The sequence below is a fragment of the Ptiloglossa arizonensis genome, chromosome 13, assembly GCF_051014685.1.
Source record: "Ptiloglossa arizonensis isolate GNS036 chromosome 13, iyPtiAriz1_principal, whole genome shotgun sequence".
NCBI lineage: Eukaryota > Metazoa > Arthropoda > Insecta > Hymenoptera > Colletidae > Ptiloglossa > Ptiloglossa arizonensis.
The window spans coordinates 8403037-8425797 of NC_135060.1; the positions used below are offsets into that span (position 1 = coordinate 8403037).

The window sequence follows — 22761 nt, forward strand, 5'->3', positions numbered from 1 at the left end:
ATATTTTCATCCATTTAATTTCGATATTACTATTTCTAATAAGAATTTCCTTATTATCGTGCTTTCTGTGTCAATAATAATTGATTGTAATTTCATAAAATGGTATGGAATAAAAACTCTAATAGTGGAATTGTAATATTTTTTAAACGATTTTATCACTCTATCGATAATTGTTATTAATGACAATAAAAGTAGACTTCTAGGAATATCGAGGTTATCGAGTTTCTAATCGTCGTAGTTGACACGTCGGACCGCGAGTATATCGACGAGCGCGCAGACTCGTTGAGGACGCAAACATTCGGTCAGAAGCGGAGACGCGACGGGACACGACGAAGCGAGACGGACGGAACGAAACGGCGTTGCTAAATATAATACGCGGAGGCACGCGATTTCCTTACGACCAGGGGCAGTACAACGGTCATCAACTCCCGAAAGAACAAGCGTCGTCCTCGGTAGTGATCTTGTTATTGTAGTCTGGTTAGAACGTTCCTTGCGCAGGAGCCGGGACGTAGAAGGTGACTAGACGCGAAGTGTCGAACGAATCGGAACACGACCGGTCTGAAAGAAAATCTCGGTAGTTTCGTGATTCCTCGAGGGTGAAGATTTTTCGAGGTCGGATTTACATGTGTTTTATGTGTTCTGCCGATGTTGTTTTTGTCACGTGGTAACCGGCTGAATTGCAGGTGAGTTGTTTCAAATAAAGAAATTTCGTTTACGATGGATGATACCGTGTCATCGTGTTTACTATGAATTGTTTTGTTAGTGGAGACTATAAATAATAAAACTTAGATTCAGGATTGAAAATTTGCATCGTGTTTAACTCTATACAAATTATGCGATGGTTTAATACCTTTTTCTGTGAAAAGTAACCACTGACGATTACAATGATAAATGAAAAATAGTAATAAAATAGATGCTACATAATGAAGCAAATTATCCGAAATTTAATTTCTTTCATTTGTAACAGCTGTTGCGTGGCTTTAAAGTATTGTACACGAAAGTTTCATGTGTGTATATTTACTCTAAAGTTTGTATATTCGTTATAGGTCAATTAGCAGGATTAGCAGTCACGTGACTGTTTTCTTTTATACTAACAGAACGTGAAAGCATAAATGTCTACTTTAAAATCGCCTCGTATTTTTTGCGCGTTTAATTGATTGTCCACTTCCGCATTTAAATTCGATAGGTTTTCTTTCGAGTGTTTAATTTCCTGATGGCATTCGTGTGCTTATAAAAGTTGTTTAACGAATTCCAATCATTTTGCGTCCTATATTCATTTCTATGAAATGTTCGAACACGCCAAGCGCGTAATATACTTTTGCTCAGGATAGTTAATTTCTAAATATACTTGTTTCGTTATCTCGTCGAATCAGCCAAATTATGCTCAACATGTGCACACATAACGTAATTCACACATATACGGTTTCCTGTAAAATGACCGATGATTCGTTTTTTCTATCGTAAACTAACCTGGTGTAATGGTGGCGTTGTAGTATGACGTAATAAGGTATTATTCTTTCGAGGACTCGGCAGCGAAATAATGATGCAAATCCGAGCATTGTTTGGACAGTTCTTTCAACGGTGCCCGTTTAAATAGATTAGGGGAGAAAATCGTAGCGTAGCCATAGCGTTCGTTTATAGAATTTGCCGATCAATAAACCGTCCAATAGTAGTCGGTCGGCGGCGCGTGCAGTTCGTAAATACGATGACTTCTTACTTTTCAATGTTTCAACGTATTATATAGCATACCTGCGTATCGTGCACGTGCAAACCGGAGATCAAATTTCAACGAAGAACGTCCTCATCGTTAGCTTCGTTTGCGTTTCACCATTAAGTAAAACAGAAGCGAAAATAAAAATGTTGCGTCGCGTTTTATTATTTCCAATGAACTTATATAACTGATTTGCCAGCAGCAGCACGTAGTTTTGATCAACAAATCGCGAAGGTAGGATGAAATTGCGGTAATATTATAGTTTCCTGACCAACACCGTAAAATATTGTAAGGGTTCTCGGAATAAAGAAAGGAAACAAAATTTCTCGAGAAGCAACAGTACGTGCAAGAAGCACGTTACCGTTTTTTTTTATTTTCGTGCAATTCGATTGAGTTTTTGGTGCAATTATTACATGTACCCTAGCTCATATTTTAGAACGTACGCGAAATAAGACAATTGCATTTTCTGCGTTTATTCGACAGAAATGAATATCCAGAAGCCTGAGGGTCTTTTGTCAGTGGTTTTACCTACCGAACTTGCGTCCTCGCCCAGTTCACGACAACTGATAAACCAAGACCAACAGGTGTGTTCGATACAAATAATGTACCTTTTGTTTTCCACTTTGCTGTTCTTTTGTCTTTTTGCACGCTATATTTCGTACATATAAGAGCTTGTTCAATAACGTCTTAACGAAATGATTTTTAAAGATTTCGCTGTTCAACGAGCTATAATTTTTGCTTTGTTCCTGTTAAGATAACACAAATTTGTTTTATAAATTCAGAATGGATATAATTTTTGTTCATTTCTTAATTATAATGAATCCAATAATCTATATTTAACCGAATATATCATTAATATGCTGTGCTACTGTTTTGTTTCATCTTTTATTCGAATGAAAATATAAATTTGTAATTTTTACATTTTAAGTACACCAGTATTTATAATTGAGATTTTTTAAATTAATGGAAGATTAAAGAATATTACTGTTTTTAAATAGTAAACACAGATAATGAAGGATAAATATTATTGGAGCTGTAACATATAAAATGTTCGTTTTTTGAATTGAAATGAATACATATCATTTTTCAACTTTGAAGGTAACTTCTATATTTTTTGATTGGAAAGAGAGTTTCTTCTAGAAAAATTGTTTAACACGTTAACTGTTAAGCGGATACATTTACTTTAATCAATGTGAGCAAAAGGCTTACAAAATTACATGGAACCAATCAAAGCTTGGTGTCACATAACTATGCACGATATAGTAATCAACGGTTAAGTGACGGAGAAAGAAGTAATTACTGACTGATAAATATAGTGAAAGATTAATTTAGGATATGCAACGACGTAAATAAATTTATTATGTATTATGGGTGTGTGATAATCGATAGTGAATAAATTCAGAAGTTACAATACACACGTTAATCGGTGGATAATATATCTGTAGGGATTGGCAGACGTCGTAGTAACTGGAGAATAAACTTTTCGAACGCATACGTCATCACATTCTTGAACACAAAGAAGAGCAGAACCTTTTGTGTTATCCTCCGCCCACCAGCGAATCTACCTTGAAATTTATGACGCTCAAACTAAAAACCCCGTATGCCTATCCTTTCTCTTCTGCCAATCAAACAAAACTAAATTATTTGCGTTCTTTTTTAAGGAATATCAAATAATATAGAAATAAGTATTAATTTTTTTTATACCTTCGTGTTGTTGTAAGTGTCTTTTAATTAATAATATAATAAATTGTCGCTGGTAAATAAATACTTCAGGCTTCCAAACAGGTAGATGCCTGCTTATGACTTTACATATAAAAGTTGATTTTTCATTTAAACGTGATGCAAAGAAAACTGTCGTCAACCTTCATCTACATACACAAACATCTCGAGTTTATCTTTGAGCGAATATCTCTTATGTTGCAGCCTAATAGTTTAAACAATTAAGGTTTATGGTTTTGTTACTGTCTTGTTTATTTCATATTTTTTCTTCTCTATGGTAAAGAAAAATTCTTTTTATTGCCTCGCTGGTTTCGCTGAAACAAAATGGCTAAGATATACGGGTATCGATTAACAGGATGAAGAAGCGTCGGATTGTCCACTTTTGACACCCAGCCCACCGCTCATTCGGACGGACGATGCCCTGGAATCTGGTACGATTTATGTTTCTCTGGAAGGAAATCCTGTTGAATCGATCCCGCCGCTCGAAAACATTAACAAGGAGGATGGACTTAACGAGTTCATGAATATTGTGAACAGTTCGAGTAAGGCTCTAAACGATGGTAGGTTTCCTTCAGTGGGTGTAACGTCTTGTCATAATTATTACGCGGATGATAACGTTAAATGAATGGGTTTCGTTGCGTGAAATCTATAAGTGAGGAAAGCGCATACTTATATCCGATCACAACGAGTTATTTCCACTCAAGCGGCTTAGCGTTAATGGCGTATATAAATACGCACATCGAGAGAATATGATTTGGCTGTAAAAGTGTAGAATACAAATGTACGCTCAAACTCGTATAAGTTTCATTATATTGACATATGGCATTCTACTAGTAGCGTAAAGTGAACAATTTGAAGACTGTCCTCGTCCAAGGTGGAACTCGTAGCTCGATTCGTAGAAAACAATCGCTTTCATCGGTACGGTTATTCATGTTACAAAGAAGTAATATTTTTTAAATTGATTCATTAGAAATATTCGTTTATTAAGTGATTTAATTAAACAAGAACGCATACCATTAGTGCATTAAAAGAAAGATTTTTTTAATTTTATGTACGAAAGTGTGGTTCGATTTATAAATTAATAGAGACAAATAAGTAACTATACTTTTCGACGAAAAAAATGTGGTTTAATCACGCAAGGAATAAGATTTTAATTACTTTGTTCATTTTTAGAGTAGATAGTTAACAAGTTTATTTACTTCCTTTTTGCGAAGAATTTAATTCTCTTTGAGATTTATTCAAAACATTTTTTGATATCTTTACAAATAAAGAATATATGTAAAAAAACCGCAAGAAAAATTACAGGAGGTAATTTATTTCGATTCAGATTAGAAACGATTTGAAACTTAGGTACGTTGTATATTTGAATCTGTTTGATCGATTTTGAATACATTACTTCCGTTAATATTCTTAAATCATGATGTATTGCACAATAAACCCGTGTTACATTCTGTTTACCAAATAACTCATCACGTGTAGCATTCATTGTTTAACTGATCTATACAGGGTATTCTCGAATTAGATGATCAAACTAAGTCAATATATTCTACCGATAGAGATTTACACCGTTCCAAGAATACTTAAGACTTATCACAACAGTAACAAAATTATACTCTACGTTCGAAAATAGTTTTTATATTTTCATACAAGTCTTGTTTCTTGGAATTTTTCAACGTAGCATTTTTGGACCTATATTTATATTCTTTTGTTACAACTCCCAAAGGGTATATCGAAATAGTTCAATTAATTCGGCGACACTCTGTATGATTGTCCAGGAACATTGCAGAACTCTTAGACAAACAATAAAACGTTTCAATTGGATCCAGTTTCAATTTGAGGAACAAATTTATCTTAACGAAGCCTGACCGTCTGGTAATTGAATCTCGTCGCGAGTTTCGCGTCGACAATAGTGGTTGTTGATAGTCGTCGTGTTGAGGCGGTACGGAACTATTACGAAACCGTACGGAGCTTTAATATCGAAACGCAGTCCAAGCCGGTGGCACGTGATCGAGACATTGATCGTTACTGTTGTAGAACCCAGTTCCCGCGATCCGATGGTAGAATCAACAACCAGTGGCAGCAGCAGCGATACAAATGGGCCCGTTTGTGCGCAATTGTTGACACAGTTGAACACAGCGTATCAACACCTTGCACCCGATGCTCAAGCTCTGGTAAGCACTCGAAAGAAATTATTATCCTTTTGTAACGGTGCTCGTTCGTGTGTCAATAAAAATACTACTGGAAAACGAAACGTGCCACTGATTGCGTTAGAAATAATAATGTATACTGGAGAACTGAGAAGAATGCACCCGGAAGGAATTTCTAAATTAACGGTCAGAATTTTTTAGGAATCTTTTACGGTTAATATTTCGTATCGGGCAAACTAAGGGCCAGCGACATTACTATGGTAGAATTCTTCGTACCTCGAGAGCATTCTTTACAGGTACTCGCAGTATGTGTGAAATATATACACGTGTATATATTTCTCATGTTTTATAATATTTAATAATTACGACTCGATACACTCTTCCTTTATGTTGCGAATGAAAGACTGGAGGACAAAGTATTACCGTATTGTTTGTAAGCAATACGGTATGCTCTAAATCGATTGTCAAAATTTTCAATGGATTTTAAATTATAAGGACAGTTTCAATTTCTTTCCATCTTCTTTGTTTCATGGAAATCTATATTTCCATCAAAGAGTTTGATTGCAAACATTGAAAATTCATTGTTTTACAATGAATAATGCTGGATGCTAAAATAACGCAAATATCTTTTACAATTTCTTGTATATTTTATCTATCATGGACTTATTAAATGAATCTGATTGCAAAAAAATACTTAAGGAATTTTATGTCGCTTATGATACGAAGAAAGATTATTTAAATGGAATATGATGTCGAGTCAGTCGAAGAACTGTGTCGCTACAGTCGAGTCTGTAGTGTATCAACATTTTTTGCATATTTACGGATGGCGCGTTCTAACGTAACACTATATTCATTTGTATTATCTGTACGAATAGTTTGTGTTATGCACCTGTTGCTAACAAAGATTTTGACGATTTATGCATTGTTTTGTAGTGGATACATGCTGCTAGATACGGTTTACAATCGTTTCCAAGTAATACCTTTAATACGAAAGTTATGAATATTTATTGTTTGTAACAGCATCTATGGGTGTTCTGTCACTAATACATGCTTTGTTTTGCCCACAGCCGATCACCTGTTCTGCCTTTGATTTAAATGTGTCAAGTTTAATTGCTTTTACGTGTCACGTTATTTTTATTTTTGATACACGTGATTATATATAGATTTCTATTTCGACCGCCAGATCAGTATTAGTCAAAGGTTCTCGCTAAACAAAAGCTACTATTGTTTTCACGTTTGAGAGCAATATAAGTAAATTTTATCTCGGCTGATTTTCAAATTGAGGTAAAGTGTGCTACTTAATGTGAAATATAGGAATATCGAATAAATTTCATTCTTCGATTTAGACTTACGTCACACTCATATTTAATAGTTAAAAATCAGAACATTAAGTAATATACTTTTCTCTTTTGGGAAATTAAGGGTTAAAAGTGTTCTACTGCGTATAAAAAATTGGAATGTACTATATGCAAATAATTTCTACTTTATTTTAAGATACTAATATTCAAAATACTTAATTCACTATGATGTTCAAGAATATGGAAGACTCTACTCTGTCCAAGATTTTCAATTTAAAATATTCTTATCCTCAAGGACATGGTTCGACCTCAATTTAACCCTGTTAAACTCCTCAGTTCTTGTATCGTTAATTTTTGCGAAAAATAATTTCGTTTCTTGTAGTGAATTATTTTTTAAAAAGACAAACGATACAGTCGTTTAAAATTGAAGACCTTGACGGAATTAAGATTGACTCTGATTTCATTGAACCCCCTATTATCTATGACAAACGGGATATATCATGTATATGATATCATTTATCAATTATTAGATACTCTTCTGAGTAGCAATTATTCCAAGTATAAGATTTTTATCAATCGAATCGAAATATTAGAAGATGACAAATTTATGTAAACATATCGTAAAAGTCTTTTTATAATTTCAATTGTCTTGTTGCAAAATACCGTTAGTCTACAAGGAAATATTCGATAATTTACCAAGTATACCACATTAACCAAGCTAAATGACTTTATTATCTTCGCTGTCGTCTGTTTGGTGATTAATGACCTTATACTTCCATTTCAAAAGTCTACGATTTGATTTGTAAGCACTGTATTCAGCATATTTTGGTCTGCTTGGCACAAACGTGGAATATCTTGCCAAATGTTGGGAGCCATTGATGCAATACATCCACAGTGACACACCATCGCGTTTAATAAATTCTTCAATAAGATATTGTTGCAATTTTGCTTTAATATTTTAAATAATATCATTTGTTAAGTATATTGTACGTTGTGTTTTCGACTAATCCTCATACGATTAATTCACTTCGAACAAAACGAATCTTCGTACTTTCCCGATTTATTTCTTTCACCTTTGGCGGACGTGCAGGTAAACAGATTATTCGGATAGTACGCTGTACCGTGTCATACCAATACCTATGTATAATGTCACGTAAACCATTTTATGACATTTTTGGCGTGTGTGGTATATGCACAACATATGTATCGTCAAAAGAAAATAACTGTCATGATAATTGACCTATTTCTAGAGACACAAAAATATTCCCACTCGTGACTTCTGGTCGACGAATATTGCACGTCTGAAACTTCAATCGCACTGCTCAGAATAGTCAGCAGGGAGCACCTACTTGGATGACATAATCATAAAACCGAAACACGGGATTAAGTAATTCCATTTTCAACAATTTTTATGCCGCACATCGACCAATAAACTTCTTTTTATTTCTGTTCGAATGAAAAGTAATGTACCCGCCTCCACAATTTTAGTTTAAACGTGTCGATGATTATAAAAGTGGATCTAAGTTATTATACAGGGTGAAAGCTTATATCGTTTCAATAAAGCATTTTTGGGCATACGTTTATATGAACTTTTCTCATCTATTTGGCTTCAATCGTCCACGGTATAAGTTTGGTCCTAATCTTTTTGGACACCCTGTATAATGTAGATCGACGTGACAGAAAATAATCGATAAATTCTATTTTTCCAGATTTTTTACACCGACCACGTTCATAAATACTGGCACAAAGAAGGATAATACTCTAATAAATGAAACAGGAAAATAATCCTGGTAATCTCTTTTGTTGTTTTTGTATTTATTTGTCCATGTAATCGAGTTTAGAAATCGTGGACCAGTTTCTTGAAGTCCTCACTGAAAAAGACACCGCGCCGTGTCGATTAGACATCTTATCTTCGATTAGATTCTGACGGTTCTTTTTACCGATTCGTTTCGAAGTAACAGTGAGTAATTACCGCGTATATATTATTTACCACGTGATTCGTATTTGAATTTTGATCCACACGAGGAGCCAAGATAGAAATTCTATATCCTGAGTTATAAAAACATCGATCGAAAGTATTGTTTCGCTCAAGGAAGTTTTATGAAATTTTTTACGCGGTAACTTTAAAAAACTTTGGTCCAATATTAACAATAGTGTATTTTAAATACAATACATACGATAAATATAATGTACAACCGGAGAGCTCGGTGCGAAGATTATTTCCGTTCTTCGTTCGCTAACGTATATTTATGTGAATCAACGGAGGCGAGGGTTATTACTTTTTTTTTTCCAACCCTCGTAAAAACAGGATCACCGATACGAGTACACAGAATGCTTAGAATCATTTCGATCGTCTGGATCAGTCGCCGCACAATGCTCCATTTTGACATTATTGCCCCGAAATTCATACCACAATGGCGTAAATTCCGTTGTGGAACAGACTGTGGATCGCCACGTACAGTTTGTTTCATTGCGGATGAATGCTATCATTATCTGTGTTAACTAATTCATCGCTTGTCGCTTCCTAACATCATTATGAACTCTCACTGTAACTGTTTAGTTTTACAATCAGGAGAATGGTGGAAAGCCACCGTTGGTTGGGATCCAGCTGGTGGTACCGAAGCCTCCGAAGGATTACCGCTTCATGAAATGGAATTGGCCGCTCATACGGAAAACCTGCTTCTGGTCACTGATGTCGGTGCTCGCGGGATGCACGGCACTCGTCATCGGTGTTATTGCCACCATGCCCAAGAAGTACGTAATTGAAACCCATCGTGGTAAAGTCAACGAAAAGAATCGACTCGGTCGTTGGATCACCATTCCTCGATTGAAGGAAAATTCTCTTCGTCCTCTAAAAAATAACGATGGATACGAGAATATTATTCTCTGGCCAACGATATCGCTACAGATGCCCGATTTGAAGAAAATACACCGGGTATACAAGCTTTCTTTCTGTTAAATTTATATGAGTTTGTAGAAGTAAAGTATACTAAATTCGAGTCCAACAGAGTGAAATTTTTGAGTCGAATATCATCCATTATTTGTTATTCTCTGTTCGGAGTACCTACTACGTATTGTATTTGTCATACATAGGAGTAAAGTGGTCAGCCAAGTCGATTCTTTCGATGATTTCACCATAAAGGGATAAAAAAAAACACTAATGTAAAAAGTTCCGCGTACACTTTCGCATCCCGTTCATCTTTAATTTGGATTTTACAATGCACCACCAGGAACCACGATTACGATCGTATATGAAATCGTTTCAATTTATACGCATTAACATCGAACAAATTGATCGCTGTTACCGCTTAACTTTTCAGATTTATCGATGGTCAAATTACCAAACCGTTCTGTCCCGAGACCGATTAATATCAATGGCTTTTACGCTGTATCTATACGCCTCTGCTTAGAATTAGCGGCTTCGAAACGAATCTCGTCATTTAGTTTATTGCAAGGATCTGCAATACACCTGAAAGTTTACGCGATAACGTCGTCTCGCCTATTTTAAACAATCGATTTTGTAAATTACACGCATTGCTTCATTGTATATTCTCCACAACGACCCTCCTGTAATTGCATACGTATCACACACACTTTATATTTATTGTGAAACGAGTGTACTCCCGTTCGTGATAATAATAACAAGCGGTAATGTCATAGAAATGGGTGCAAAGCTTCGACGAACAAATTAAACGTAGAATTTGGTAACGCGAATGTTCCAAGGAATTACACGAAGCTTCCAAAACGATACGACACGCCTGTTACTGTACCGTTTAACGTGTTCCCATAGGTGCGATCCACAAGTGCAATGGTGGCAGGGCAGTATTTTCTACGAGATATTCCCGGCGTCTTTTCAAGACTCCATGAAGACCGACGACGGTATCGGGGATCTGCGCGGCATAATGATGCGTTTGGATTACTTGAAGAAGCTGGGCGTTCGTGGGATTCGTTTGAACTCGATCTTCCCGGCGACGCACTACCCTGAACATTTCCTGGACATCAAGAACCTGACGGACTTGAACACGAATTTGGGCACGTTGGAGGACTTCGACAAGCTTGTGAAAGATATCCATCAGCGAAACATGACCCTGATCCTGGATTTGCCCCTCCATCCGTTCGTGAAGACATTGTACAACGAGAACTTGGCCATCGAGCAACCGAATAAAACCGACAAAGCGGTGCGCGAGAGAAGAGATTTCACCGAGGACCCGATCTTGCACGAGATGGTACCGACGACACCCTCCTCGTCGCTACAAGCGATTCGGGAGGTGCTGTCCTCGGTATCATCGCCGTTGGACGAATCTCAGCAACAAGCTCTTGCGTTTAATCGTCTGAACGCGGTAACGGAGAACCCCGTTACCGTGGCGATCAAAATCTGGCTACAGAGAGGGGTCGACGGTTTCTATTTAAAGGGACTCAAGCATTACGTCGACGAAGAATCTTTCTCCAGTAGTCTAAGTCATTGGAAGTCCCTTCTAGGTGTGGAGAGGATACTCATTTGCCATATGGACGCTTTAAAGGATGCAAAATCTAACGCCGTGAGGAACGCCATTCTAAAGTGGATGGACCTTGTGGATGTCACGTTAACGGTTGCAAGTGGAACGAAGGAGATCAAGAAACAAGTGGAGGACGTCACGAAGGGCTTGCTCTTCGAGAAACCGGGTTATCCTTGGGTACATTGGTCCATAGGCGGAGTGGATTCGAAAAGAGTGGCGTCCTCGATTAGCGTGAAGAACGCCACTATAGCTGCCACTCTGCTAGGAATGATGCTTCCAGGGACACCGAGTATATTTTACGGAGACGAGGTACACAGTTGGAATATAACACGAACGTACAGTAACATATATTACAATGTGGTATACAGTAACGTGTATAATCCGAGCAGTAGTCACTGATGTTAAATAAGGCACGTGTTGACGAATGCTGAACATCAGAATAAGAAGTATTGATTATTACTTGTAACGCACTACTTCTAATATACGGAATCGATATGTACTTCGGGAGATTGATGTACGGCATAGAGCAAAGGCATGCATGTTAGACGAAACGTTCAGCGTTGAGGGTTTATTTTCTTACATGTTGTACTCGATACTAGAAAAATTAGAATTTTTTATTTTTCAAACATTTTATTCATAACGAATAAAGTGTACGCGCTGTGCATTAAGTTGCATTTTCACGTCTGCAATTGAGACGCTTTTTCGGTGTGCAATTGTCTCTTGAAAGCGATTTTCTTTCAACGCTTTAAATATGTGTATATATGTTTGTATATATACATAATTGGCACAAATCCATTTAGCCATTTTCGTTTCTTTATTATTTTGCGTAGAAATAGTAAGCAATTATTAGGTGCAGAATGGCTAATACTTAGTTTCGTTCATAGAGACATTTTCCTTTAATTCATATAACATGGAAAGTAAAGCCCGGATCTTTGATATATACATCATTTTCTGTTTTTTTTTTCTCTTTTTTTTATGTTCGACATTTGTCTAAGAATCATCCGATATTGAATACCTCAAAAAAACTACTATAATTCGGATCTTTCTATTCAAATCTAATTTGTGTTTAGATAGGTATTCGAAACTGCGACTGTGAAGATCACAAGGATCTTGCTCATGTGCACAATCTGGCGCCCATGTATTGGGGCATGAACGATGATTTGAACCAAAAGTTTGCATCCGTTAGCGTTACGACTTGGTTACCGGAAGCTGCGAAACCATTAGAAACAAGTTTGATGGGGACGATTTCCGAGATGGCTAGTCTGAGATTTAAAACGCCTCCGATTTACGTTAAAGCAGTGCTGAAAGAGAACCAAGTACTGGCGAACTGTGATATTAGGTAATTGGTTTGTTTTATGAAATACTACGATGAGACTCTTACGCGTTTCTACGAATGATTATTCTTAAAGCAGAAATTTGTAACCTGGATTTCATAAGCCTCTTAGATATATGTATGTTCTATTAAGACATTTTTGTTCTTTAAACGAATTCTATCAACTGTTAAAGTATATGTCAATAGCTTACTAAATAGAACCTATTATCTGGTCTTACTATTTATACACATAAATAGTAACTCGTATATATTATTTTCTACTCGGGCCATGGTCTGACATAGTCACGTGATTTTGTTTACACGTAGGCTTACGAGTTCAATGTAGTACACCAGTTTTAATTCAAGACATAATGTTTTGTATCTATTTTATAGAATCTTTAGCATCGATATATTGTATTGTAATTTGTTATGATTTTTAATAACGTAATATAATAATTTTTACAGAATTCTTTTAATATGGCTTTTCTTTTCCACAGATATGCAGATGATGAAATGATTGTAATAGAACGATGGTACCCACGGCGAAATTCGTATGTCTTTCTAGCTAATTTGGGCAACAAAACGCTAACCAAAGATTTATCTTTCCTTTACTATGGTGGCCATGTCGTAGTTGGTCCGACGTACAGACTGAATCGCGACGTCTATTTCAAGGAGCTCATTGTGTTTCCAGGAGAAGCGTTCGTTATAAAACTCGATAAATGAAGATTCGTTTTGAAATCAGAGTTTACGTAACATTCATTTTACATGCGATCAATGTCTTTACGTATTTAATTAATATTTTATGCGTGAATTCGTAACATTTCATTTGGGCGAAGAAGATATTGTCGACGTTGCGAACGTTGTACAACGAAGATTTAATACGAAGGTTCCTATTATGTAATTATAAATCAAATGTGTTGGAACTACAACGTCCGTGAAAGTATTTTATTTGATAGCAAACGAAGCTTAATTCGAATGAAAACTGATTGTATCGTAAAACGAAAGGCAGAAATTGTGATATTCGATGGGTTTCGTGTAGGTGGGTGAAATGTGCTTGGATGAAAAGAAATCAAAAGAATCATTGAGAATCAAATTACACGTTATATACCGTTAATCTCGCTAGTAATATTGAAGTAGCACAACGAATGTTCGCGCATTTCACATTCCAAAAGAGGACAAATCATTTCACACTTGCCTGTGTTCATTCTCGTGATCCAAGTTTACAATGCGAGATTGTTTCAGTGTGTTTTGTACCTTCTGATAGTTTTGATAATAAAACCAAGGTTTTTGTGACTGTTTCGATTACTTCCAGTCGCAATATGAATTTGACTTGAAATTTTAAATGTTTTATATTTACAAAGTATAAGGAATTTATCCTTATTACACTGTGGATACGTTATTAGATCTTGGAAATGTTGACCTAAAATATATGTGAACTATTTTTGTAATGTATTTTACCGCGTGATAAGAACTGTTCGCAACGTGTAATTTCTCACTTCTTTTATAATAATTTTTGGTACTAATCGAGTAACATTTTACCGATGCGTGAATTATATGGTGCTTATGTAGGAGATACTTTTTTGTATTTTTATTCAAATACCATGATACACGTATCCTCTTATCGCGCCATTTATTTAAATGTACGTTCGTTAAACACGAAATATATTCCAGTACAACCTACAAATAGTATTAAAAGAGAAATATACTAATATAATCTATAAAGCATTCTGCGTAAGTAGATTCATACTTTAACGAAGTTCGATTTTGATGTGAATTTTAATATTCGTAAATAAAAAAAAAAAATAGTGTTGTCTCATAGTCTTACATTTTAATTGTACATTTCCTTGTGTATTTTTAAATTATTATAATTTAAAACATATACATGTAAGCTTTATATAATCGTTATAATGATGCAATGAATAACGAGTAAATTTTAGGATGAAAGATATATTACAGTAATGTTAATTGAAGATCATTATTACGTTTTCACTTTTTAACAGTTTTGTGACAAAGAAATATAAAGACGCAAAATGAATAATTTCCAATCGGTTGGTGTAAAATTATTTTGAAGAAAATTGTATTAATTTGTATGTTCAATTTTGTTTCTTTCCTTTAACATTTACTTAACAATTGCGATTGATACACTTAGATAATATAATTTTAACTTTTGTATGTATACGTACTAACAAATTTATAATACAACTGTAATTCAAACATCTCGGTATATTTATCTGAGGTGGAGTGAAGCTCGAACATGTCTATGTTGAGTGTCGCTATATCTTTCTCGCAAGTACTCGTTCCTAGCTGTAATCCGTATATAAGAGGTCTCTAAAACCATTGGAACGAGAAGTTTTCTCGAGCAACACCGCGGAGCCACAATCGGAGTTCACAGTGACTCTCATGCTCTGAGGAAGGTCCCTGGACTTTCTGGCAGAAATTGTCGTAGTATAAATTACTGCTAGCCTCCGCAGTCTTCTCGACTTGGAAAGGACGCCCGTAGGGCGGTGATCTTCGAGTTGTGCGAGAGTTGTATTGGTCAAAGCAAAGTAATGTGTTTGAAACAATCATCTTTCCCTCTATTTCTTTCGAAATTGGAGGGGGAGATTTGTTGAACTAAACAGGGCCCATTACGAGGAAACTTCTCTTTTTTTTAACACTCTTTTAATTGTTACATGTGACCTTTTTAACACGTTATACAATGTGTATTTTTTAAACATAAACAAACATGTATTAGACAGAAACGAGCAACTGTACAATATAGAGTAAAATGACGAGTAATAGTTGCACATATTCGGTACATACGTACGCATGTATATATGTTACCGAAAGGTAAACATATTTTCGGTTTGATAACTTATAAATAATATAAAATGGAGTAAAACTCGTACAACATTTTAGAAAAGGAAGTCGCAAGATTCGAAGAGAATCTAAGAAAATCGAAGATAAATCCAGAAGCAAAGGGCAAGCATATTCCGTTTGGATGAGCTTTGCATCGAACAAGTGTAGGTTTGTTACACGAAAAAGTACGTACACGAACAAAGACTGTAATCAACGTGACCTAGTCTTACCTGTTTATGCTAGCATACACACATTAGAAGGGTAAATTACTTATCTACCTACTTAGTACTATATATATTTAAAGAATGGTTAAAGTCAGTTTTACAAATAATAAAGTTAAGTTCTCAAACGACTCTAGTGCAATGAGCCTAACTTAAGAAGGACGTTTCAGGACGCCTCCGAACACAAGCGTGGAATTCAACTTACACACACCAAGGTATATACCGGTTTTGTGAAATCGGTGGACAAAGATTATCGACCATTGCGTATAATATGTTCAATCTACATAAACATTTATATGTAGCAGTTGTAAAACGTTTATATAATTAGTTTAAAATTCTTTATGACGTCAATGAATGTTAAAATTGTGTTTATATAACCGATATTTTGGGATTAATTTATACAAAGAGTTTTTCGGTCTAACTTAGTCATTCATAAAATATATGTATTATATATGTATACATAAGCACGTCCATCGTCGGTCTTTTTTATTCTGTTATGTGAGATAGAGAAACTTCTCTCGTACATATTTCATAAAGTATTTATTGTCCGTCGTGGATAATACTTAACTTAGTATAGTTCTTAATACATAAGAATAAATAGAATATAATAAGAGTTTTCAAAGTTCTAAGCGTTGTTTGACATTTCTCTAGAATATAAGACACACGGATACACAGATATATAATAAATTAGGTTTTAAAAAATTTTATGAAAATGTACCTGTAACTTTTAAAAGTATTCTTAATATCACGTTACTAAAATGTTTCAAATTTTACCTACGAGAATAAATGGAATTTATCGATACAATATTTTCTCGAGATATGACAGGTTTGATAAAATTACAAACAATATACTACACGAACGAGTTTTCTGTGTGTATCACATTTACCGACTTTCATGTTTCAGTTGAATATAGTTCCTAGTATCAACGTTTTTACAAGGTCGGCATTACAGATTGTGTGACGCCAATGGTCGTAAGATGCAATGTCTACTTTATGTTTTTGTGACAGGAGTCCTGTAAAGCAAAATGTCTATTCTGAATTTTGTCTGTGACAGCACGGTTCAATATTTCGCGTGTACTAAAATTTTTCACCAAACACACGTTCCATTGAAAGCAATCTATAATCATAATAAAAGAATAGCACATGTGAAAATGAATCTGTAGCAGATATAGGTGTTGGTGGCGCCATGCAGCGTTGAAAACAGAAATTATTTCTCTACAAACTTGGACGTTTTACCGTTCAACATTGGCGCTGCAGTGCTACTAATTCATATTAGGTTGTTCGGAAAGTGATGTCCTTTTTTGGTGAAAATGAAACACAATTTTTTCAGAGCGTACAAACATTTTATCAAATTATATATTCTCCATTTTGGAAAACGAAATGACTTTCCGAACAACCTAATATAAATTAATAGCGAATAAATAACACTGTTGCAGAACATATTTAGATATTCTACTTTCTACAGAATAGGTTCTTCAATAAGTTTCTATCGAACGACAAAACTTATCGATTCCTTCTACAACTTAAACTCCACATCTCCCAGTACCACAATTCTACCTCTTCCAGAGCTTCAATTCCATTTCTTCTACATCAATTTCACTTTCTCTAATCTTCAATACCACCCCTTCCATACTCTCGATTCGATTTCTTCCATAGCACCAATTCCATTTTCTCTAGACTTCAATTTCACTTCTTCCGGAGCCTCAGTTCCATTTCTTTTTTTCTTCAGAGTTTCAACTCCACTAATTTCAAAGGGTTGTTAAAGTAATCGTCAAATGGATCCAGATTTTGGTCAATATATCACATTCGTAACGAGACATTGCAGATTAGACGGTACATTGTTGAACGAATTCCAAGAAAACCTGATATTGCGCTCGCGTCTCGGTTGATCGCTAGCGGTCCCTTTTCCCTTCTAATAGATTTTCACGTAATTACGTATCGATCGCAAACTTTCTTTCCAATTATAACATTAAAAATATACGGTAAGGTAGAATCGACGATCGTTCAACTTCCGAAAGAACAATTACTCGTTCGACTTTTTATCATTGTTTCAACGTGCGCACGACAGGACACACGATGACGAAAGATAATACACCGAAACACAGAACTCGAGTCGTCCTAAACGAAATTAACCGTACAGTGATCGCGATCTACGCGTTTAAAAATTTACGAAGCGTTCGCAATTTGCATCGTGTTCAAGCGCGAATATAGAAGTTCAATGAAAAATAATTCATCGACGAAGTATTGAAAAATTCAATTACCTCTTCCTTCGACGATCAACGGTTAAGTACGCGGGTGCATCGATTCTCGTGTAAAATTATTATTTATTGAACGCGGCGCAGGTACACCGTTTTCGAACGTAAGTTACCGTCGATTTACGTTCGAAAGCCAATTAATCGGACGAGTGGAGTACGATGAGAGTGAGACGAGCGATTCTTTTCTACTTTGTTGTCGTCGTAGGAAACGTCTATTTTTTTTTCGATTCAATTGGCAAATTTCAAAATCTTTCAGTGGACGTGCACTTGGATTACGATAGTCACGGTTCTGAGTTTCATTCGAACGACACGCTATTATTTGAAAAATTCGAAAAATTCGAGACCCTGTTTAAATAACGCAAATGTTTACGGTTTCAAGGACTCGTGGACATAGTTACGGGACCATTCGCGAATAGACGTTTCTCATGTTGCAACCCTCGAGTTGTTTTTGCTTTTCCTCTCGCGTGGAAATAGTTTTTTTCACTAATGTTGTAGGACGACCACGAGAACGAATTAAAGAACGCCCTCGTGTTCAGTGAACGTATTTTTGCATTGAGCGGGGTGTGGCCCGAGAAACCGGGGAACCTGTTGTTCGTGTTCACGATGCTGTACTTCGGTCAACTGATAGTCATGGAGTTCTGGGACGTGTGCGATCATCTGGATAATTTCGAGTTGCTGATAGTGAGCTCGATGGAAGTGATTCTGACCACGGGGATCTACATCGTATTCATAATGGTACGGTGCAGCAAGCAATTGGAGCCGACGATCGTCGCGATGAAGAGAGAGATCGCGGACGATACGATCTACGAGAACAACGAGGAGAAACGTCTGTATCTCGGGTACAATAGCGTGTCGTATAAAGTTAGCAAATACATCGTGATGTCGTCGATGACCACGCTTGTTCTCCAGTATCTACGTCCTTTGATACACTTGCTCGCTGCTTCTCATCTAGGTATACAAACAAAGAGAAAGAATTAACCAACGTTGTCGAAGTTCACTCTTCGAAACAATAGAAATTACAAATGATCGAGCGATCGTTCGTGCATATTGCGTACAATCTATCAGGTTGTTCGGATAGTCACTTCGTTTTCCAAAATGGAGAGTATATAATTTGGTGAAATGTTTGTACATTTGAAAAAAATCGTGTTTTGTTTTTATCAAAAAAAAAAAGGAAATGATTCTCCGGATGACCCAATTGAACGAAAGATGCTTCAGTAATGCGCATCAGACGATTCATTTTTGAAAAATTATACCGCTGCTTGAGTATTCGAGGCATTACTCGATTTTCACAGAAAACAAATTTTCTTGCGTACATGTATCTATTGGTTAAAAATTGGACTCTATCGGGTCGGGAGTACATTGCTCAAGTATGATAGAAGATTAAAGATTTTGCAGATGGTAAATAGTCTGTAGATTAATACGAACGTTTACGAAGTGCTCTTCGTTGAGAAAACATGGAGCATCGAGTTCGTTCGGTTCGAAGTTACAAGCTTTGACACGTGTCCTTCGTATATTTCGACAGATAACAGTACAATTCCCTATCAACTGCCCTTCCGGGCACACATTTTTTTCGATTACAAGGAACCCCGAATCTACGGTCTGGTGTACTTGTGTCTATGCCCTGTTATATACTTGGGAGTGTTCCACGTATCCGAAATCGGTTTGATTTTCACCTTGGTGATGCACGTTTGCGCGAAATACGCCATTCTAGCTTACCGTATACGAAATATGTCCACGATGTCGGTGGAGTGTTTCAATAACGGGATCAAAAAGATCGTGGAATCGCATTTGCAGCTGAAAGAGTAAGTATAGTACTATTCGATTAACTCCAATTACGCGTATTCGAATATACTGCTGCGAGATGTTTGCAAGATTAAAAATTATCGAAAAAAATGTAAAAAGGAATTCGATACAGGATAATTTAGGTATTACCGGTGCAAAGATTCAAAGTAATGAATGTTAAAGAGAAATTTGTTTAAATTGTACGGTACAATGGATGTCATCCTGTGTAAAGATATTTTTATACATAGGTATCACTGGGGTTTCAAGATTAGAAGAATATAAATTCATTTTAACGAAAATTATTTAACGTTGGCTTCATGTTGCGTAAAAAATTACGCTAAAGATAGTTCTTCCTGTGTCATAAAGGCTCTTTTAAAAAGAATTTATACAAAATTATTTCGATTAAAAGAATTTTCGTATTTTCTGTAGGTAGAAAATATATTGCAGCATTTATACGAATATGTTAATTTTACGTTCTAGGATCTGCAGTCTTTACGATTTGCAACAAATCTGTGCATTGCAGGTCGACGCAAATTATAGATGAATGTTTTCGTATGATTCTTTTGGTCGACCTTCTGGGTTTCTGCGTCAGATTGGGCCTTGCAATGTATCTTGCGCTAATCGTATGTAAAATAATCTATTTAATTAGAATTAATTAGACAAAACAGACAATTTGTAGCTTTCGTGGACTCGCCGATTTCATTTCCCATTCTTTGGTAAAATTTGAGACAAATATCGATAAAATTCAGCTTGTTGATCTTCGTCCCAATAATCGATTAATTGCATCAAGTTTCGTACTTGAAATTACGTCGTAATAATGAATTGAATACGTGTATCCGCAGAAATATTTACCACATTTTTCAGAAATTTGGTACAGACTCGGTGGCTGCATCCAGTTTCCTTCTGTATAGCTTTGTCGTGACTGCTTCCTTATACGTGCTCTCCTATATCGGTGAACAATTGGTCCACGAGGTACGTATGCTAGGTACACAAGTATTTCTTCTTGGACATTTCTTTCAATTTTACAAGAAGGTATTCAATTTTTCTAAGTGTTTTGTGATTTATAAAGCTTGTCGGTGGCACGTATGTTTTCTTAGAATTGTGATTTTATAGTGTGACCATATATTGTAGGTAGAAAGAAATACTAGTTCACAGTTAAGATGAGTTCGATATTCTCCGAATAAATAAAACGGTATACTAGTAATTTTTGAGTAAAATTAAATTTATCGAGTAAATCGAGGTTATCGTGTAATTTTCGTTCATCGATGTAATCGTATGATTTATGACGACTAACTGTTTAAAATTATTTCTTTCTCTCTGCAATACTCGTTATCTCTAATAATTCCATTTACCACGTGCAAAGTGTTAAAAAATGGTAATATGTAGACGAAGATCGTGGGCGAAGCATTTTACGACATCAACTGGCCAGAACTGACGAACAATGGTAGAAAAGCATTGCTTATATGTTTGATGAATGGACAAAAATCGTCGGATATGACAGCTGGAAAATTCTATGTGTTCTCACTTTTCGGTTTTACCCAGGTACACATAATTGTTCACTATGATCGATTCGTATCTGTCTTAATCATTTAGTTAGAAAATTTAGTCGTTATTTTGGACCAAAAGCAGAATATACTCCGTTTGAATCATTTCACCTTAACGTCACAAACTGCGTACAAATAATATAAAATACTGTTACCTTTTAATGCTGCTGTACGAATATAATATTTTGTTATATAGTTATAGTTTGTAGTCGCAACCGTATACTCGGTTGTTCGGAAAGTGATTTCGTTTTCCAAAAGTGGAGAATATATTAATAAAATGTTTATACACTCGAAAAAAATTATGTTTCACTTTCACCCCCAAAAAAAAAAAGAAACAAAATCACTTTTCGAACAAGCAAACAGTTACTAACTCAATGATTTCATTTGTAAACAGCTTGTAAAGACTTCTATGGCGTGCCTATCCATGCTACGCGCCAGGATAACATAATTCCCCACAGTGTACGCATTTAGTGTGGAAGCACGCTGGTGTCAAGTGTGCGTATACTATGTGTGAGTACAATGTACCCAAAAATTGTGTGACATCTAGGTGATCGCAGATTCTAATGGAAAACGTACTTTCGCAGAACAGATTTGGAATATTATGACAACGAGTATCCAACTATAAGGATAGTAGTATCAATCGTAAGAAATTCGAAAGACTTGCACTGCTTATTGATTCCCATGCGAAACATTCAAATACTTGTATTGGTGTATGGGAGTTATGGAATGACGTAAAATGTATAAAATTGAAATTGTACCTTGTAAGATACTTTCCAGTCACAATGACTTGAAAAACTTGGAAAAGTAGAAAATCCTTCTAAATATTTGGAATATGTCGTATTTTCTTGCCTTTAAGTAACTAATACATACTTTGCAATATATGAAATAGTATATGAACATCAATTTTCGTCGTTGAAATGGTCGTGGTGCAAATAGTATGTATAAGCGGGCGGTTCGTGTAGATTCGTGTATTGATTGTACAACAGAAAATGTACACAATAAATTTAGAAAATGTTAGACGAACTTTCTTCCCATCTTTCACAGAACACACTGATAAAATATACTTATTGTTAGTTACTCACGTATAAATGGAGACAAATTTTTCCCCGAAATTGCACAAGGATAAGCAAATTAGTTCGAATGAAATTTCGATACGCATTACTTTTTGCTCGAATGTTTCTTCCACCGTAGAGAGAACTGCGAAATGTTTCACTTTATCGTCTACTACCAATAGGATGCAAATTAATTAAAAAAAAATTTAACATCATACTTGCGTCTCGAGTAATCGTCGGTAATATTTTTCTCCGTTTCTTGAACAGTTTTTAAATGACTATTACATCGATCCCTTACAAATTATAATAACATCGACAATGAAAATTTCTTTTTTTAGCGTTATATTCCATTTCTTTCGGAGTTTTAATTCCAATTCTTACAGAGG

The 22761-nt window shown here is 35.6% G+C and overlaps 3 protein-coding genes across 5 annotated transcripts; all 3 read left to right on the top strand.

Annotated features, from left to right (window-relative positions):
* Positions 1-530: 530 nt before the first annotated feature.
* Positions 531-14501, top strand: LOC143153904 (alpha-amylase 3). 3 transcript variants are annotated; one of them, XM_076325540.1, is made up of 8 exons: positions 531-683; positions 2195-2295; positions 3786-3990; positions 5465-5601; positions 9436-9629; positions 10666-11680; positions 12442-12710; positions 13181-14501. In XM_076325540.1, the coding sequence occupies exons 2-8, from the start codon at positions 2197-2199 to the stop codon at positions 13404-13406; spliced, it is 2145 nt and encodes a 714-aa protein (XP_076181655.1). In that variant the 5' UTR covers positions 531-683; positions 2195-2196; the 3' UTR covers positions 13407-14501. The 3 variants fall into 3 exon arrangements, with proteins under 3 accessions (XP_076181655.1, XP_076181656.1, XP_076181657.1); XM_076325541.1 differs by having other exon boundaries at positions 9448-9629; XM_076325542.1 differs by lacking the exon at positions 13181-14501 and having other exon boundaries at positions 12446-12672.
* A 3655-nt stretch (positions 14502-18156) lies between these two features.
* Positions 18157-20086, top strand: LOC143153653 (uncharacterized). The gene is made up of 5 exons (XM_076325071.1): positions 18157-18162; positions 18493-18949; positions 19520-19799; positions 19870-19946; positions 20028-20086. Exons 1-5 carry the CDS (start codon positions 18157-18159, stop codon positions 20084-20086), a joined length of 879 nt encoding a protein of 292 aa, XP_076181186.1.
* Positions 20087-20096: 10 nt separating this feature from the next.
* LOC143153654 (odorant receptor 2a-like) lies at positions 20097-22034 on the top strand. Its single transcript, XM_076325072.1, has 6 exons — positions 20097-20103; positions 20260-20402; positions 20644-20751; positions 21166-21321; positions 21718-21833; positions 21908-22034. The coding sequence occupies exons 1-5, from the start codon at positions 20097-20099 to the stop codon at positions 21769-21771; spliced, it is 468 nt and encodes a 155-aa protein (XP_076181187.1). The 3' UTR covers positions 21772-21833; positions 21908-22034.
* The last annotated feature ends 727 nt before the right edge of the window (positions 22035-22761 follow it).

Coding starts and splice junctions, on each gene's coding strand:
- LOC143153654 (XM_076325072.1), top strand. Junction 20,403..20,643: donor CAATGTATCTTGCGCTAATC/GTATGTAAAATA, acceptor CACATTTTTCAG/AAATTTGGTACAGACTCGGT. Junction 21,322..21,717: donor CACTTTTCGGTTTTACCCAG/GTACACATAATT, acceptor ATTTGTAAACAG/CTTGTAAAGACTTCTATGGC.
- LOC143153904 (XM_076325540.1), top strand. CDS start 2,197: ATGAATATCCAGAAGCCTGAGGGTCTTTTGTCAGTGGTTTTACCTACC. Junction 2,296..3,785: donor TGATAAACCAAGACCAACAG/GTGTGTTCGATA, acceptor ATCGATTAACAG/GATGAAGAAGCGTCGGATTG. Junction 11,681..12,441: donor GTATATTTTACGGAGACGAG/GTACACAGTTGG, acceptor ATTTGTGTTTAG/ATAGGTATTCGAAACTGCGA.
- LOC143153653 (XM_076325071.1), top strand. Junction 18,950..19,519: donor GCTCGCTGCTTCTCATCTAG/GTATACAAACAA, acceptor ATATTTCGACAG/ATAACAGTACAATTCCCTAT. Junction 19,800..19,869: donor TCGCATTTGCAGCTGAAAGA/GTAAGTATAGTA, acceptor GATGTTTGCAAG/ATTAAAAATTATCGAAAAAA.